This window comes from Melanerpes formicivorus, unplaced genomic scaffold (genome assembly GCF_026170545.1).
Source record: "Melanerpes formicivorus ecotype bairdi unplaced genomic scaffold, bMelFor1.0.p_v2 SCAF_30, whole genome shotgun sequence".
Taxonomy (NCBI): domain Eukaryota; kingdom Metazoa; phylum Chordata; class Aves; order Piciformes; family Picidae; genus Melanerpes; species Melanerpes formicivorus.
This window is the reverse complement of record NW_027142382.1, coordinates 6762443-6776804: the sequence shown is the minus strand read 5'-3', so window position 1 is coordinate 6776804 and position 14362 is coordinate 6762443. Positions and strand designations below refer to the sequence as shown.

Sequence of the window (14362 nt, the reverse complement as noted above, 5' to 3'; positions counted from 1 at the left end):
AATGTTGGCCAAAGATGCTTGCTAAATATAATCTCAGTACTCAGTAAATGTATGTTAATGTATGGGGCACTTCAAGGGAAGGAAAAAACCCCAACCAACAAACAGGACAATAAGCATCCCAAAATAATAATTTGAAAGCATACCTACTCTATGATTTATTCTGATTCTTGGTTACTGTTCTGATTATTTGGATTATTGGTACCTGCAGTGTTTTTTCCTGAACAGCCAGCACTCAAGAGCTTCTGTCTTAATGGAGCAAGGGGTGTAAAAAATGTTGCCAGTTACTCAGAAAACAAGTCTGTTGCTTTAATTTCCGAATGCAAAATATCTCTGATTAAAATGAGTTGCTAATACACTGTTCTTTAGTAGGGAGTTTGTTCTAGAAGTATTTCCTGAACTGAAAAACCCCTTCAAATGTTTTCTTCAAAGGCCAAAGAACCTGGGACATACACACTCAGGCAGCTGTGCACTTCAGTGGGAAAAGTACAGTTTGTCCTTCTCCATATTTACCCAATTGTGCAGTATGATGTATATTCTCAGGAGCCCCAGCTAAAAGTGGAACCAATGACTGGTAGGTACAGTTCCTATGCTGAAGCTGTTCTGATGATTGCTGTTGTACTTTCCTTGGCCTACATAAAGTGTTTCCTGGCTTGACTGTTGCTCAGAATTCTTTTGCTGTACTCTTCATGGTTCATTTAAAATACCTTCTCATTTTTTAAACTGTCCATCAGGTATGCTCTGTCAGTGAGGGCTAGTTTTTAACAACTAGTGACAGTGCTTGGCTCTGAAACAGTGTTTTGAACATCAGTTTGAACATGAAGAGTAGATGTAGATTGGATGTTAGGAACAAGTTCTTTACCATGAGGGTAGTAGAGCTGGAGCAAGTTGCCCGGGGAAGTAGTTGAGGCCCCATCCCTGGAGATATTCAAGGTGGGGCTCAAGCATGGCTCTGCACAACCCAGTCTAGTTGAAGATGCACCTGATTACTGCAGGAGGGTTGAACTAGTTGACCTTTGGAGGTTCTTTCCACCCCAGACTATTGTATGATTCTGTGTAGGGTGACTTAAATATCAGGTATGATTGGAGCTGCCACTGTGATTATGAGAATTGAATACTTACATTTGTAATTGTCTGTGCTCCTTGTTGGTCAATCCTGTGATACTTCAATCTCTTTGGTATTTACAAGAAACGTGTAAGAACTAGGATTCTCTACTAGAGGTGATTAATATAAACTTATTAGAATTTAATACTGAATACATCCATTGTTTGATCAGTGGCTGAGCACTGTATTAAAGTTTATGAATGGAAGTTAATAATTATTTTGTTTTCAGACAGTTAACTGAGACAGTTCATATGCAATGTGTAGCAAAGGAAGGACAGGCACATTGGGCATTAATCAAATTACTGTATGAAACTGATGGCTGTGATTCAGATATTTGAAAGTCTGTGTGCCTACTGGCATTTTTATTATCCTAATAATGTAAGTACAGCATGTGGGTATGACTGCCACTGTATGTGCAAGGGCCTTCCACCATCCCCTGGGCAACCCATTCCAGTGTCTCACCATCCTCATGATGAAGAACTTCTTCCTAACATCCAATCTGAATCTACCCATATCTATTTTTGCTCCATTCCCCCTAGTCCTATCACTACCTGACACTCTAAAAAGTCCCTCCCCAGCTTTCTTGTAGGCCCCCTTCAGATACTGGAAAGCCACAATAAGGTCTCCTCAGAGCCTTCTCCTCTCCAGACTGAACAGACCCAAGTTTCTCAGTCTGCCTCCATAGGGGAGGTGCTCCAGCCCTCTGATCATCCTCATGGTTCTTCTTTGGTCACATTCCAGCATGTCCATATCTATCTTGTAGTAAGGACTCCAGAAAAAAAAGATATTTACAACTGGGAGAAGTTGACAAAAAGATATCAGGTAGTGATAGGACTAGGGAGAATGGAATGAAGCTGGAGGTGGGGAGATTCAGGCTGGAGGTGAGGAGGAAGTTCTTCATCATGAGAGTAGTGAAGCCCTGGAATGGGTTGTCCAGGGAGGTGGTTGGGGCACTGTCCTTGGAGGTGTTTAAGCCCAGGCTGGACAAGGCTCTGGGCAGCCTGATCTAGTGTGGGGTGTCCCTGCCCATGGCAGGGAACTAAATGATCCTTGTGGTCCCTTTCAACCCTGACTGATACTATGATACTGTATTTCACTGTCAGAGCTACACAGTACATGAGCCAGCTAGCTGTACAAGAAACAGTGGGTTTGGTCACTCAGTGTTGAAACAAGCAGTTTCTCCACACTGATGTATCTGAACTTGCTTTAATGTGTTGCACAATATCAAACACCACCACCCCACCACCACCCCTTTTGTTACCCTAACACACATGGTGAACTGTCTGGAAATGTTCCTAACAAGCCTTTGCAGTGCAGCTTAACCATTTACTGGTGAGTACTGGAATCTGTTAACAAATGCTGCCTCCTTCTTCAGATAGCCTTTTGGCTGGCATTCCACAAAAGGTGAAATTCACAGTGACTACTGGTCACTATGCCATGAAGAATGGGGATACCTTGCAGCTCAGTAATGCTGATGCCATGCCTATTCTGTACCATCCAGAGAGCAAGGCAGTGATTTATTCCAATACAAGAGGTAAGCTATGAAGTACAAATTAACAATCTTTAAATGGCTGAAAATTCAGCAATCCTGAAGTAAACTTGTACTTACAGTATGAACACCAATGCTGTCTTATTCAGTAGCTGTTGCTAAGAACAATTCTAGGGACTTGCAGCTGAGTATCTAAGTGCAAGAAAGGTTCTAACCTTTCACCTGTGAAGTAGAAGTATGAACTTTTCAGCAAACATAGCTGCACAACTTTTACTTTCTTTGAAGTTCAGTAGAGGTGGTGAAAGTGCTGCTGAGGTGAGGATCTGTCATGATGCCCAGGGGAATCGTGGTGATCTTTTATTGCTCTGTGGGTTCTATTTTGACTAGAGCATTTTTATTGCCACATAGTTACAAGTAGGTTTTTGAGTAGTGTTCTTTGTAAATTGAACAGTCCTTTTGGTTGGGGTCTCATTTGAACAGATGACATCCCATGAGTGCTGTACAGTCTCCTCAGTTGCTCAAACACAAGCAAAGTTAACACAAAAGTCTTGATGAAATTAAGATTAAAGGAGACTGCACAGCAACACTCCATGTGTAGTAATTTAAAGATAGGTGATGAATGGTAACCAAGAATGCTGATGCATGTGTGTTCAGTAAATCCTAAGTTTGCTTAAAGTGAAATTGCAAGACTGAAGAAGGGCAAGATTCTGTAAAAACTTTGATAGGTGTCATATGGTTGATTAAAGAGCTACATTAGCCTGTTTGAAAGTTGATACCAAATTGTCCACAGTTGATTATTGAGCATGGAAGGGACTACTACACAGAGTGTGGTGGTTACCTTACTGCAGTTCAAGAGGGATAGAACATGACTACTGGGGAGTTGTGAACAGCAGTGGTATTTAAGATGTGTGGATTATAGATCATTTGAAGAGGTTACTGTGGAGATATGCAACATGTTCCTCATTGCTGTTTTTGCACAGGCTTGGAGGTCTTGCTGGGAAATGGTTACGGTACTATGTATTTTTCTATGACACTTAGCTTTTTAGGCTGATTTAATTACTTCCAGTTTAAAATGAAAATTGGAAAGGCATGAACATGTTTATAAGCTTACCTTTCCTCCCTATTCTACACAACTACAGAAAAGATCTCAGAATCATCATTAAGGATTCAATCTTCTGAAAAGATCACAAGCATAAGCTTGCCAGTAGCTCCTGCATATCATGTGATTGAATTTGAACTAGAAGTTATGTACTTGCCATCAGCCACAGAATCTGCAGTGGAGAAAGAAAATACTACAAATAAAGAAGTTCACAGAAAAAACAAAGAGAAGCAGAAGCAGGACAACTGCATGGCTACTGTTGACCAAAAAGTAAGATGAAATGGAACATTTTAGGAACACAGATGAATACACTTCACAAAATAGAAGTGGAGGGGGGTGAGGGGAAACCTGCTCACATTAAGCTAATTTTCCTTTAAAAGATGTGCATGAAACAATTATGGAAAATGCTATCAATATAAAGGAAACATAAATATAATCAGACATACACACTATGTTTATTACCAGCTGTTCCACTGGCTACTAATCTGTGACTTAGTGTTCTAACAGTTTATAGAGGACGAAGGATACTTGGGTCCTTGTAAAAGATGTCATGGTGGACTTCAAATACTTCCTTCCAACTTCTAGGAAAGATATTTCTTCTACTTCTTCTACTAATAAAGAATCTGTATGCTTTGTTAAAGTAGTTAACACTGTAGTGTTTCAAGCTGTCACATTATTTAGCTGGAGATAACTTTCCTCTTTAATTTTCAGTATGAAGGGGGAATAAATTGAGTAGTATAGAAAGCAGCTCTTCAGCTGACAGCAAAATGCTCTTGAAATCACCACCTTTCACAGTGTTACTCCTTGTGAAGATTGACCAAGTGTGCTGCCCTGTATCCTTGAGTGTGAAGAATGGGATAAAAAGGAATAGCTCTAGACTAGCATTGCTGAAATGTGATGTGATTAACTATTTTTAATGTTTTTTTTCTCTGCATATAAAAATCTGTCTTTAAATATATGCTTTACAGTTGCAATAATGGAAGCACTCATGTCAGGACAAATTCTTCAGGATAGGTGTGCTGCTTATAGTTTAAACAAATATACATATTTTTGGGTTTGATTTTTACATGTTGAGCTTATAGTTAATATATTCTTTATATTTAATATATTATTCTTATATTTGATATAATTTATTATAGGTACTATAGTATATTTAACGTAGAATTCTTGTAATGTGTAGTTCTTGGTGGTGAATGGTGCCACATCCAGCTGGTGGCCAGCCACTAGTGGTGTGCCCCAAGGATCAGTGCTGGGCCCTGTGCTCTTTAACATCTTCATTGATGATCTGGATGGGGGCAGGAGCTGATCTGCTGGAGGGTAGAGAGGCTCTGCAGAGGGACCTCGACAGGCTGGACAGATGGGCAGAGTCCAAGGGCAGGAGATTGAACACATCCAAGTGCCAGGTTCTGCACATTGGCCACAGCAACCCCATGCAGAGCTACAGGCTAGGGTCAGAGTGGCTGGAGAGAGGCCAGGCAGAGAGGGACCTGGGGGTGCTGGTTGATGGTAGGCTGAACATGAGCCTGCAGTGTGCCCAGGCAGCCAGGAGGGCCAATGGCATCCTGGCCTGCATCAGGAACAGTGTGGCCAGCAGGAGCAGGGAGGTCATTCTGCCCCTGTACACTGCACTGGTTAGGCCACACCTCAAGTACTGCGTCCAGTTCTGGGCCCCTCAGTTTAGGAAGGAGGTTGACTTGCTGGAACGAGTCCAGAGAAGGGCAACGAAGTTGATGAGGGGTTTGGAACACAGCCCTGTGAGGAGAGGCTGAGGGAGCTGGGGCTGCTTAGCCTGGAGAAGAGGAGACTCAGGGGTGACCTTATTGCTCTCTACAACTACCTTAAGGGAGGTTGTAGACAGGCAGAGGTTGGTCTCTTCTCCCAGGCAGCCAGTACCAGAACAAGAGGACACAGTCTCAGGCTGCACCAGGGGAGGTTTAGGCTGGAGGTTAGGAAGAAGTTCTATACAGAGAGAGTGATTGCCCATTGGAATGGGCTGCCCCGGGAGGTGGTGGAGTCGCTGTCATTGGAGGTTTTCAGGAGGAGACTTGCTGGGGTGCTTGGTGCCATGGGTTAGTTGATTAGGTGGTATTGGATGATAGGTTGGACACGATGATCTTGAAGGTCTCTTCCAACATGGTCTGGTCTGGTCTGGTCTGATCTATTCTATTCTAAAGATGCTGTTGGTATTGTTAGTGTCCTTTTACCTTTCCTTTCTTCTATTCCCCCTCCTTTATTTCTAATCTTCAGAACTGGGAATAGCAATTTCCACAGGAAAGGTATCCTCAAGATTTCATATCCCACTCCCAGGAAAATAAAACCTCAGTGTTTTGTCAGATTGGCTTTTGACATGCTGATTTATTTATTTTCTTTTTTACTTTTGTTTTCTCTACTTACCCTTCTGGAAGCATTAGACACAGACTTGCAGAGAAAAGTTCTGCTTGCAAATAAGAATAGAAAATCGTTATGCTGAAGACCGTTATGAGTAAGAACTTTGTTCTCTCTTTCCTTTAGGTAACCATTGATTGTCCTTGGTCAATTTACTCCACTATTATTGCATTAACATTCTGCATACCTTTTAATGCTAAGCATTCCTTACTGTCAGCTGGCAAACGGTAATGTACTCATTAAGTATTTATTGTTTCTTTCTTCTTACAAAATATGGACTTGGGAGTTTCATAAATAATATTTATAGCAGCCTGGTGGTTGTTTTGTTTTGGTTTAATTTGGGCTCTTGTTATCTTCTATAGCTCCCCATTGGAAGCTTGTACATTCTTTCTAATGTTCTTCCATAACAACAAAAAATGAGTCTGTGGTTTCAGTTATTTTGGAAACAAAACCACAAGATAAACCAAACTAGCTATTTGCTTTAATTTAGTAAGAAAGAGGGTGCTTTCTGGTTTTGTTTCAATACTCTCCATAAGTATTGAGAAAAACACTGAAAAAACCCCATAATATATAGCTCCCATTCTGGTTTTGTGAAAACAATTTTCTGGACATACACTCTCTCAATGGAATTATTCAACTTTTGTTAAACAAGCTTGAACGTGTCCAGAGAAGGGCAACGAGGCTGGTGAGAGGCCTTGAACACAAGCCCTATGAGGAGAGGCTGGAGAAGAGGAGGCTCAGGGGAGGTTGTAGCCAGGAGGGGATTGGTCTCTTCTCCCAGGCAACCAACACCAGAACAAGGGGACACAGTCTCAAGCTGCACCAGGGGAAGTTTAGATTCGAGGTGAGGAGAAAGTTCTTCTCAGGGAGAGTTGTTAGCCATTGGAATGTGCTGCCCAGGGAGGTGGTGGAGTCACCATCCCTGGATGTGTTCAAGAGGGGATTGGACATGGCACTTGCAGCCATGGTTTAGTTAGTCTTGAGGTGTTAGGTAACAGATGGGACTTGATGATCTCTGAGGTCTCTTCCAACCTTACTGATTCTACGATTCTATGTTTTTCAGGAAATACGTGCAAGTCTGTGTACAGAATTTGTCAGAGCTCTGTTTCCAGCTTTCAGATAACAGCCTAAAAAATTCTGCTGACTGTAAAGATTTGCAGCTGGTACCTCTGAACCCTGAATCTCAACAGGTAAAAGATATTTGCATAGTGTTTTATGAGCTTTGCTGGCAGTACAGCTAGATGAAGACTCTTGTTTGGGAAATCATTAGCACTTATGTGCATAGACCTTTGTAGTAAGGCTTGATAGCTGATGTTAGGTCACACCTTTGTAGTCCTCTGAGTAGTTTTGATTTTCAAAGATGCTTACAGGCATTTATACCTGTAGATCTTGGATTAAATTCTAAATCTTGCCAAGGTTATTAGGTAAGTTTTCAAGCTTGTCCCTTTGCTTCATGCAAAGAATTGCTTGCTTGCTTGAACAACAAATGTAATGCCACTGATATCACTGTTAACATTTAATAATCATCCAACAGCTGCAGATTGTCAAAAAAATGAGGTCCATGGTACACCTACAAACGAGTTAAGTTGCACAACAGTCCCCTCAAAGTTTCTTGCTGCCTTCTCTCAATATGCTAAATTGGTCATTCTTGGTGCCCAGGAGAAGTGTATACAAACATTATTAAGGCCTTTCTGAAATTTGACTTGTGAATAAAACATTTTCACATGTACTTGAGTGTGAGTTGTTCTCTTTTGAAACATTGAGCAAGACAAAACATTGAGTGAGAACACTGAGCACTGGTTAGGCCACACCTTGAGTCCTGTGTCCAGTTCTGGGACACTCAGTTTAGGAAAGATGGTGTCCAGAGAAGTGCAACAAAGCTGGGGAGGGGTTTGGAGCACAGCCCTGTGAGGAGAGACTGAGGGAGCTGGGGTTGCTTAGCCTGGATAAGAGGAGGCTCAGAGGAGACCTTGTTACCATCTACAACTACCTGAAGAGAGGTTGTAGCCAGGTCTCTTCTCCCAGGCAGGCAGTACCAGAACAAGAGGACACAGTCTCAAGCTGTGCCAGGGGAGGTTCAGGCTGGATGTTAGGAAGAAGTTCTTCCCAGAAGGAGAGATTGGCCATTGGAATGTGCTTCCCAGGGAGGTGGTGGAGTCACCATCCCTGGAGGTGTTTAAAAAGAGCCTGGATGAGGCACTTGGTGCCATGGTTTAGTTGATTAGATGGTGCTGGGTCATAAATTGGACTAGGTGATCTCAATTCATTCTGTATTCTGTATTGATTCTGACCGTTTGATGTGCCTTTTTTAAAAAAAGATAAACTTATTTTGGTTGTGTTTTTTCCTTAATTATTTATTTAACACTTGTCAGGGAATTTATTTTTATAAAGTACAGGTAATTTGTTTTTATAAAGTATATTAATGCTAGAACAGCCCAATCTGTGTGTGCCTTTGTTCTCATAGGAAAGGAGGAGCTAACGCTATAAACATTCTCTTTCAGGTCATATACAGTAAGCAATCAATATTCTTTGTATGGGAATTGAAGTGGACAAAAGAGCTTCCTCTCTCCTTGCAGTGCCTGTTTTCAGTAAGCTTTTGTCCAGCTACCTCTGAAGAACAGTCTTTCACCCTGAAGCCCTTCACTTACAAATTCCAAGTGGAAAATTTTTTTGTAAGTTCTCTTCTAAATGTAGCAGATGTTAACTCCTAATATACAGAGAGGGGAAGTCAAGGAATGTATTAGAAAACTGCTGTTTCCTTAAGGTGATGAATGCCTACTTGGAATCATTGGAAAGCTGGCTTATTGGGATGCTCAAACTGAAGCCTGATACAATGTGGTGGAATCCTGCACTTGCCCCTGTAAGGGATGGGAGGGAACCTGACACTTGTGCAAGTGTCCAGGACCTTTTTTCTGTGCTTTTTACCTTTCTAGGCTTGTGCCATGGAGAATGTCTTTAAATTACTGAGCTGTTTTTCTCTGCTGCCTTTAGACTCTGTTCTCCAAACTGCAATTTCCAGAATCTCTTTGCTATTGAAAGCATTTGAGTTGATTTTTGTAGTAGTGGAGATGAGTTCTTCTAATGAAATATTTAGGGGTTTGTAGGCCATTATCTTAAATGTTTCTTCTTTCCCTTTATGGATGAACTTTCTATTCCTTTGGTCAGCCAGGAAGCTTTTATAGGCTAGATACAACTTCCTGTTAAGGGAATTCTATTTAACCTCATCTCTAAATTCACTCTTGTGTTACACTTTTTGTGGCTTGGGTGAAAAATAGCAACATGAGAAAGCTCATTTGGTCCTTTTGTCTGTTTTTGGTGTTGCTGTGTTTTCTACCTGCTTACTACAAACTGGCATTGAACAGTATTTTAAGTATTTACCTACTGGCATGTAACTAGCAGCTGTTGGCACCTGCATCAGCATCTTCCTGGAGTGTTTAAAGAGAACTAATGGCATTAAACAGTGTGGGGCTGTTGGTAGAAGTGAAATTTCCTAGTAATTAAAAATTACTTCTTTGCCAGTGTGGAAAGGCTGAGTTAAGGTACAGAAGGGGAGAGAGAAATGGTAAGGCTGCTGCTGGTATCAAAAATAGATTTAATGGAATTTGGTTTGATTATTTTCTCAAGCTTAGCAAGATAATAAAGTAATAAAGTACATAACTGAATCTTGCATTAAAAAAATATAATAGGATACAGATGCTAAACGTAAAGTTAAGTTTGTGGTCTACCAATTGTCCAGTTCAGTTTAAACACAAAATGCCCCTTTTTTTCTCGGTAACAGCACTGGTTTTCTTCTTGACAGACATTGTATCATGTGAAAACAGAAATTTTTCCACCACTGGGGACAGAGTACTGTAAAACAGGCTCGCTCTGCTCGTTGGAGGTGTCAATCACTCGACTCATTGACCTTTCGGAGGTCGACAGAGATGAAGCATTAACAGAATCAGATGGGTATTGCACAACAAAAATTATGTATGAAGGTAAGAATATTTTTCATAAGCATATTGACAAAATTCTCCAGTTTTGTCTTGATAATGACACCAGCCAGACTTTTTATGGCTTATATTCTTGTATTGGGAGTATGGCTGCTCAGTAAAGCAGCTTTCATTTTGATAGACTAAGAATATTTTGGTTTTCCCCATTAAGGGGAATAGAAATGCTGTTCAGCCTGTATGGGTACTTGCTTGAGGTCCCTTTTATGTAGGGCTGTTCTCTTAATGTGCACAGCTCTTCACACAGAAAAAAAGCTGGTGGGACTTTTAGGTATTGCTAACACACTGATTCATAGTGTGCTCAAAAACTATACTGACTGAGTGTTTTTAATTTTTCAGGAAAGGTATTTATAGTCTTTGTTCTTCATTCTTGCAGTTGTTGACAACAGTAGTAACTGGGCAGTCTGTGGAAAAAGTTCTGGAGTGATATCTATGCCTGTAGCAGCTCGAGCAACTCACAAAGTCCACATGGAAGTGATGCCACTGTTTGCTGGATATCTGCCTTTTCCTGATGTCAGATTGTTTAAATACCTCCCTCACCATTCTGCTCACTCCACGCAGCTTGATGCTGGTAAAACCGTCTTGGCTACATGGCTATGTACAAAAATGGTTCTGCTTCTCCTGGGTTCTTGTGTAACGGGAAAAGCAAGGCGAGGACACATGTTGACCAAACACTCATTGGTCTCTTCATTCCTTATCTTCATTCACAGTTCTGGCTGTGTGTGGCTATGATGGAAACTTTAAATTTGGGCTTGCAGCCTTTATCTGGCAGGAGGAATAATAAATGTATTGTTCTCTTACATTTCCTTCAAAACATTAATGTGGCAATAGTTGTCACTGGATTTGTAACGAAGTGAAAACTGTCTGATTAACTCCCTAGTCCTGTGGTTTTGTTGTTGGAAAACTGCACACCTACTGTGTCTTCAGTAGCTTTGACGCCCCCCCCCCCCAGTTTTTGACAGGATTAAGTATGAATTGAAAGAACTGATGAAAAGTTGGGGCATATAAAACAGATTAGATGAGGAGTTTAAATAACCACAGCCACTTAAGAGTATTTATCTGTGCAGTACAGGCTTTGTTTGTCTGCATAGCTCCAGGAAGTGCCAGTGTGCACCTTCTAGACTGTGATACATGTGAGGTAATGCTACTTAAGTTTTCCTTAGAAACCAACATAAATAATGCTGAAAAAAAATCAAATAAACTTTCAAGCATAGAAATCCTTTTTCAAATGTGAAAATGGAACAGCAACTTCCCAAGATAATCGCAGAACAACTGCTTAGTTTGGTTAGGTATGTATGAAGTAGAGCATCTTTGAAGAACAGGTTAATGGCGTCCCAGGTGTAAAGGGGATGTTAATAATACTCATCATCTAGGAGAAGGGAGGAGGGAGTTAAAACTCCATAGGAAACTGTGAAAGTTGTGTCACAAAAACAGTCAGTGGTGTACTGGTATGCAGTCCATCCAGAAGCTCATCTCAAGCTGTGGCAGGGGAAGTTTAGGCTCGAGGTGAGGAGAGAGTTCCTCACAGAGAGAGTTGTTAGCCATTGGAATGTGCTGCCCAGGGAGGTGGTGGAGTCACCATCACTGGAGGTGTTCAAAAAAGGATTGGATGTGGCACTTGAAGCCGTGGTTTAGTAGTCACGAGGTGTTGGGAGACAGGTTGGACTTGATGATCTTTGAGGTCTTTTCCAACCTTATTGATTCTGTGATTCATTATGTTACACCTGCTGCTGGCCAAAAGTGTGCCCAGACCGTTACCTCAGCAGAGATGAACAGTGACTGCTAACAGTGTGGTAAAGTGACTGTGTGTCTAAACTGCAAAGTAATTTAAAGTTATTTAATGGCTTCATAGACTAAAACTGTGGATTTTTGCTTTAAACAGATAGCTGGATTGAAAACGATAACCTGTCTGTGGACAAGAATGTGGATGATCAAGCTGACAGCAGCAGCATAAGGAGCAGAGGTAGCTTGCATTCTGCAGCCAGTGGGGAACATAAAGGTTTGCCAATGCCCCGCCTGCAGTCCTTTTCAGCCGGCCAGGTCTTCAACTGCAGCTCGGGTATGCAAATCCTTGTCATTCCCAGCAAGGACGACCACGTTCTGGAAGTCAATATCACGTGACAGCTCTGTATGAAGACAAGGAAAACAAAACCCATTAGAAACTGGATACGAAAGCACTTTACAGGATTATGACCTGATTAGTCTTTGTTGTAACATTCTAACTCTTAAGGAGACCTATGGCACTCAACATGTACCGGCCATGGAAGCACCAGACAATTGTATCAATTTAAATGTACAGTGAAGCTTGTGTCAGCTAGTTTATATTGCCACTTTAGTATGTTTTTGTGTAAGCTATTGGGTTTTCTTCCTTCAATCACATCCTGCATAGCAACACAGGGCAACAGAAACAAACAAACAGAAATCCAGATATTTACACCACTTCTTTATTTTTGTTTCACGCTTCCTACGTGTTTTAGAACTTAAGAGTTGGATGATGTAATTATCCAAGTCTTGAGTTTTCATGTAATAATTTACAGGCTTTTCCACACAGGTGCCAGAAACACAACACAGCATACAACAGCACATTTACTGGGGGGTTTGGGTTAGCGTTGGCTCCTCCCATTGCAGTTTGGTATTAAACTTCCATCATTTATTTGCATACTTAGATGCATGGCAGAGATACTGCTATAAACAATCTTAACTGAACAAATTTCCTTAATTTTTTTTGAGGCTTTCTCCTTCACAGAGTAGACACTGTGATGTCACATATATGATTGTTTTTTTTTTGGGGGGTGGGAGGTGAGGGTTGGGTCATCTTCTTTGCATAGTTCTTACCAAAGAAAGACACTGATGGAATAAATTATTTGGCTTACTGAGTTCCCAGATTAATTTCTTTTGTTACCATTTCTAAGTGGCTCGGTTTGTTGTCTCAGTTTTTAAATTGGGGCAAAAATGTCAGTATGATGTGATACTTGAACAGTCAACCTTTCATCATAAAGGCTTAGTGTAATTATTATTGATTAGAGGCCAGACTTCCACATTCGTGATGGAAGACAGAGGTTGGTTTGATGTAGGAAAGCTTGCAGATGTAGAATAATTGTGAAGCAAAGCTCAAACGTGTAACTTAAAGAGTTTCATTATTTATATCCGAAATGTAAATATAAAGAAATGTACAAAAAGAAAAAAGAAGATGTAATTTTGGTGAATGTTGCAAATCCACCTGTGACTGGAAAAATTACAACTCCTTCTGATGTCCTGCTTCAGATATTGAAACTTGTGCATTTGCTGTGAGAATGACCTTTTCTACTCGCGGATCTATAACGGTGCGTTGTCAACAGGCTCCACAGAGGAACAATGTCCCATGTCAGATACTTGTCAGTAAAGCTAAAGTGAGGAAATGCTCCTTAGACAAGTTCACTGGTGTTATTATTTTCTAAACTCAGGTTCTTGTACATTTAAAGGAGAAGAAAAAAAAAAACAAAACCCAAAAGCCTCTTTCCAAAAGGAATCACAATTAAGTTTATAAATTAATTGATAGCTTGAACTGGTCTAAACTTTTTTCTTTTTTTCCCTTTTAATGATTATTACTAGTTTTTATTTTAAAAACCAATTCTGTCTAAATAGATGTATAAAAGTCAACCTGCCAGCTGAAAAATGTTATGAATCTTCTTTCTGTGAAGGAGTGCCCTTTCTCTGTGGAAATCATACCATTTTATTCTGGATAAAACCCAAAGCATTTAGTGTGAACGACTGCTGGGATTCTTTGACTGGAAAAGGTAACAAATGAGTGACTTTGACAAACTGCAGGTCTAATAATTAATTCCATTTTCATGGTTTGCTATTAAATCATTTTTCACATTGTTCTGTAATATACTGTTAGATTAAACACATTGTACTAAGATTGTTTAATGAAATTGTAAGCGTTACAGTTCTAAATATACATGTTTTAAAAAGAAGTCAACTTCTCTGCTGCTGTGACATCTATTTGCCTTCAGAGAAGTGATTGTTCCACGTTGATTTATTTAGCTAGTTTTGATTTATTTATTGTTGTAGCAAAGGCTGCTTTAACGGAAAACAGAACAAAACAACCCTCGACGTTTTCTAAACGGGAGGTGCGGGGAGGAATCTGCCGTAGCGGTCCATGGTGTGCGCTTCGGGTAGCCGATGACCTTCGGGGCTGCCTTGCTGGCGGCAGGTTTCCAGAAGCCCCGCTGGCACCAGCGGTGCGCACCGGGCAGGCACGGCCCGCCGCCCGGGCTCTGTTCTGTGTTCGTTCTCTCGCTTGCACCGGGTCCGAT

General features: G+C 40.9%; 1 protein-coding gene across 1 annotated transcript in view; it reads left to right on the top strand.

The window, feature by feature from the left end:
• Positions 1 to 14015, top strand: part of TRAPPC10 (trafficking protein particle complex subunit 10) — a 53919-nt gene extending 39904 nt beyond the window's left edge. The window contains exons 15-23 of the mRNA XM_068155158.1: positions 430 to 571; positions 2478 to 2636; positions 3731 to 3960; positions 6202 to 6302; positions 7139 to 7265; positions 8577 to 8747; positions 9875 to 10052; positions 10441 to 10635; positions 11947 to 14015. Coding sequence (XP_068011259.1) covers positions 430 to 571; positions 2478 to 2636; positions 3731 to 3960; positions 6202 to 6302; positions 7139 to 7265; positions 8577 to 8747; positions 9875 to 10052; positions 10441 to 10635; positions 11947 to 12185 — 1542 coding nt within the window. The 3' untranslated portion in view covers positions 12186 to 14015. The remainder of the gene's footprint in view (positions 1 to 429; positions 572 to 2477; positions 2637 to 3730; positions 3961 to 6201; positions 6303 to 7138; positions 7266 to 8576; positions 8748 to 9874; positions 10053 to 10440; positions 10636 to 11946) is intronic.
• Positions 14016 to 14362: the final 347 nt, after the last annotated feature.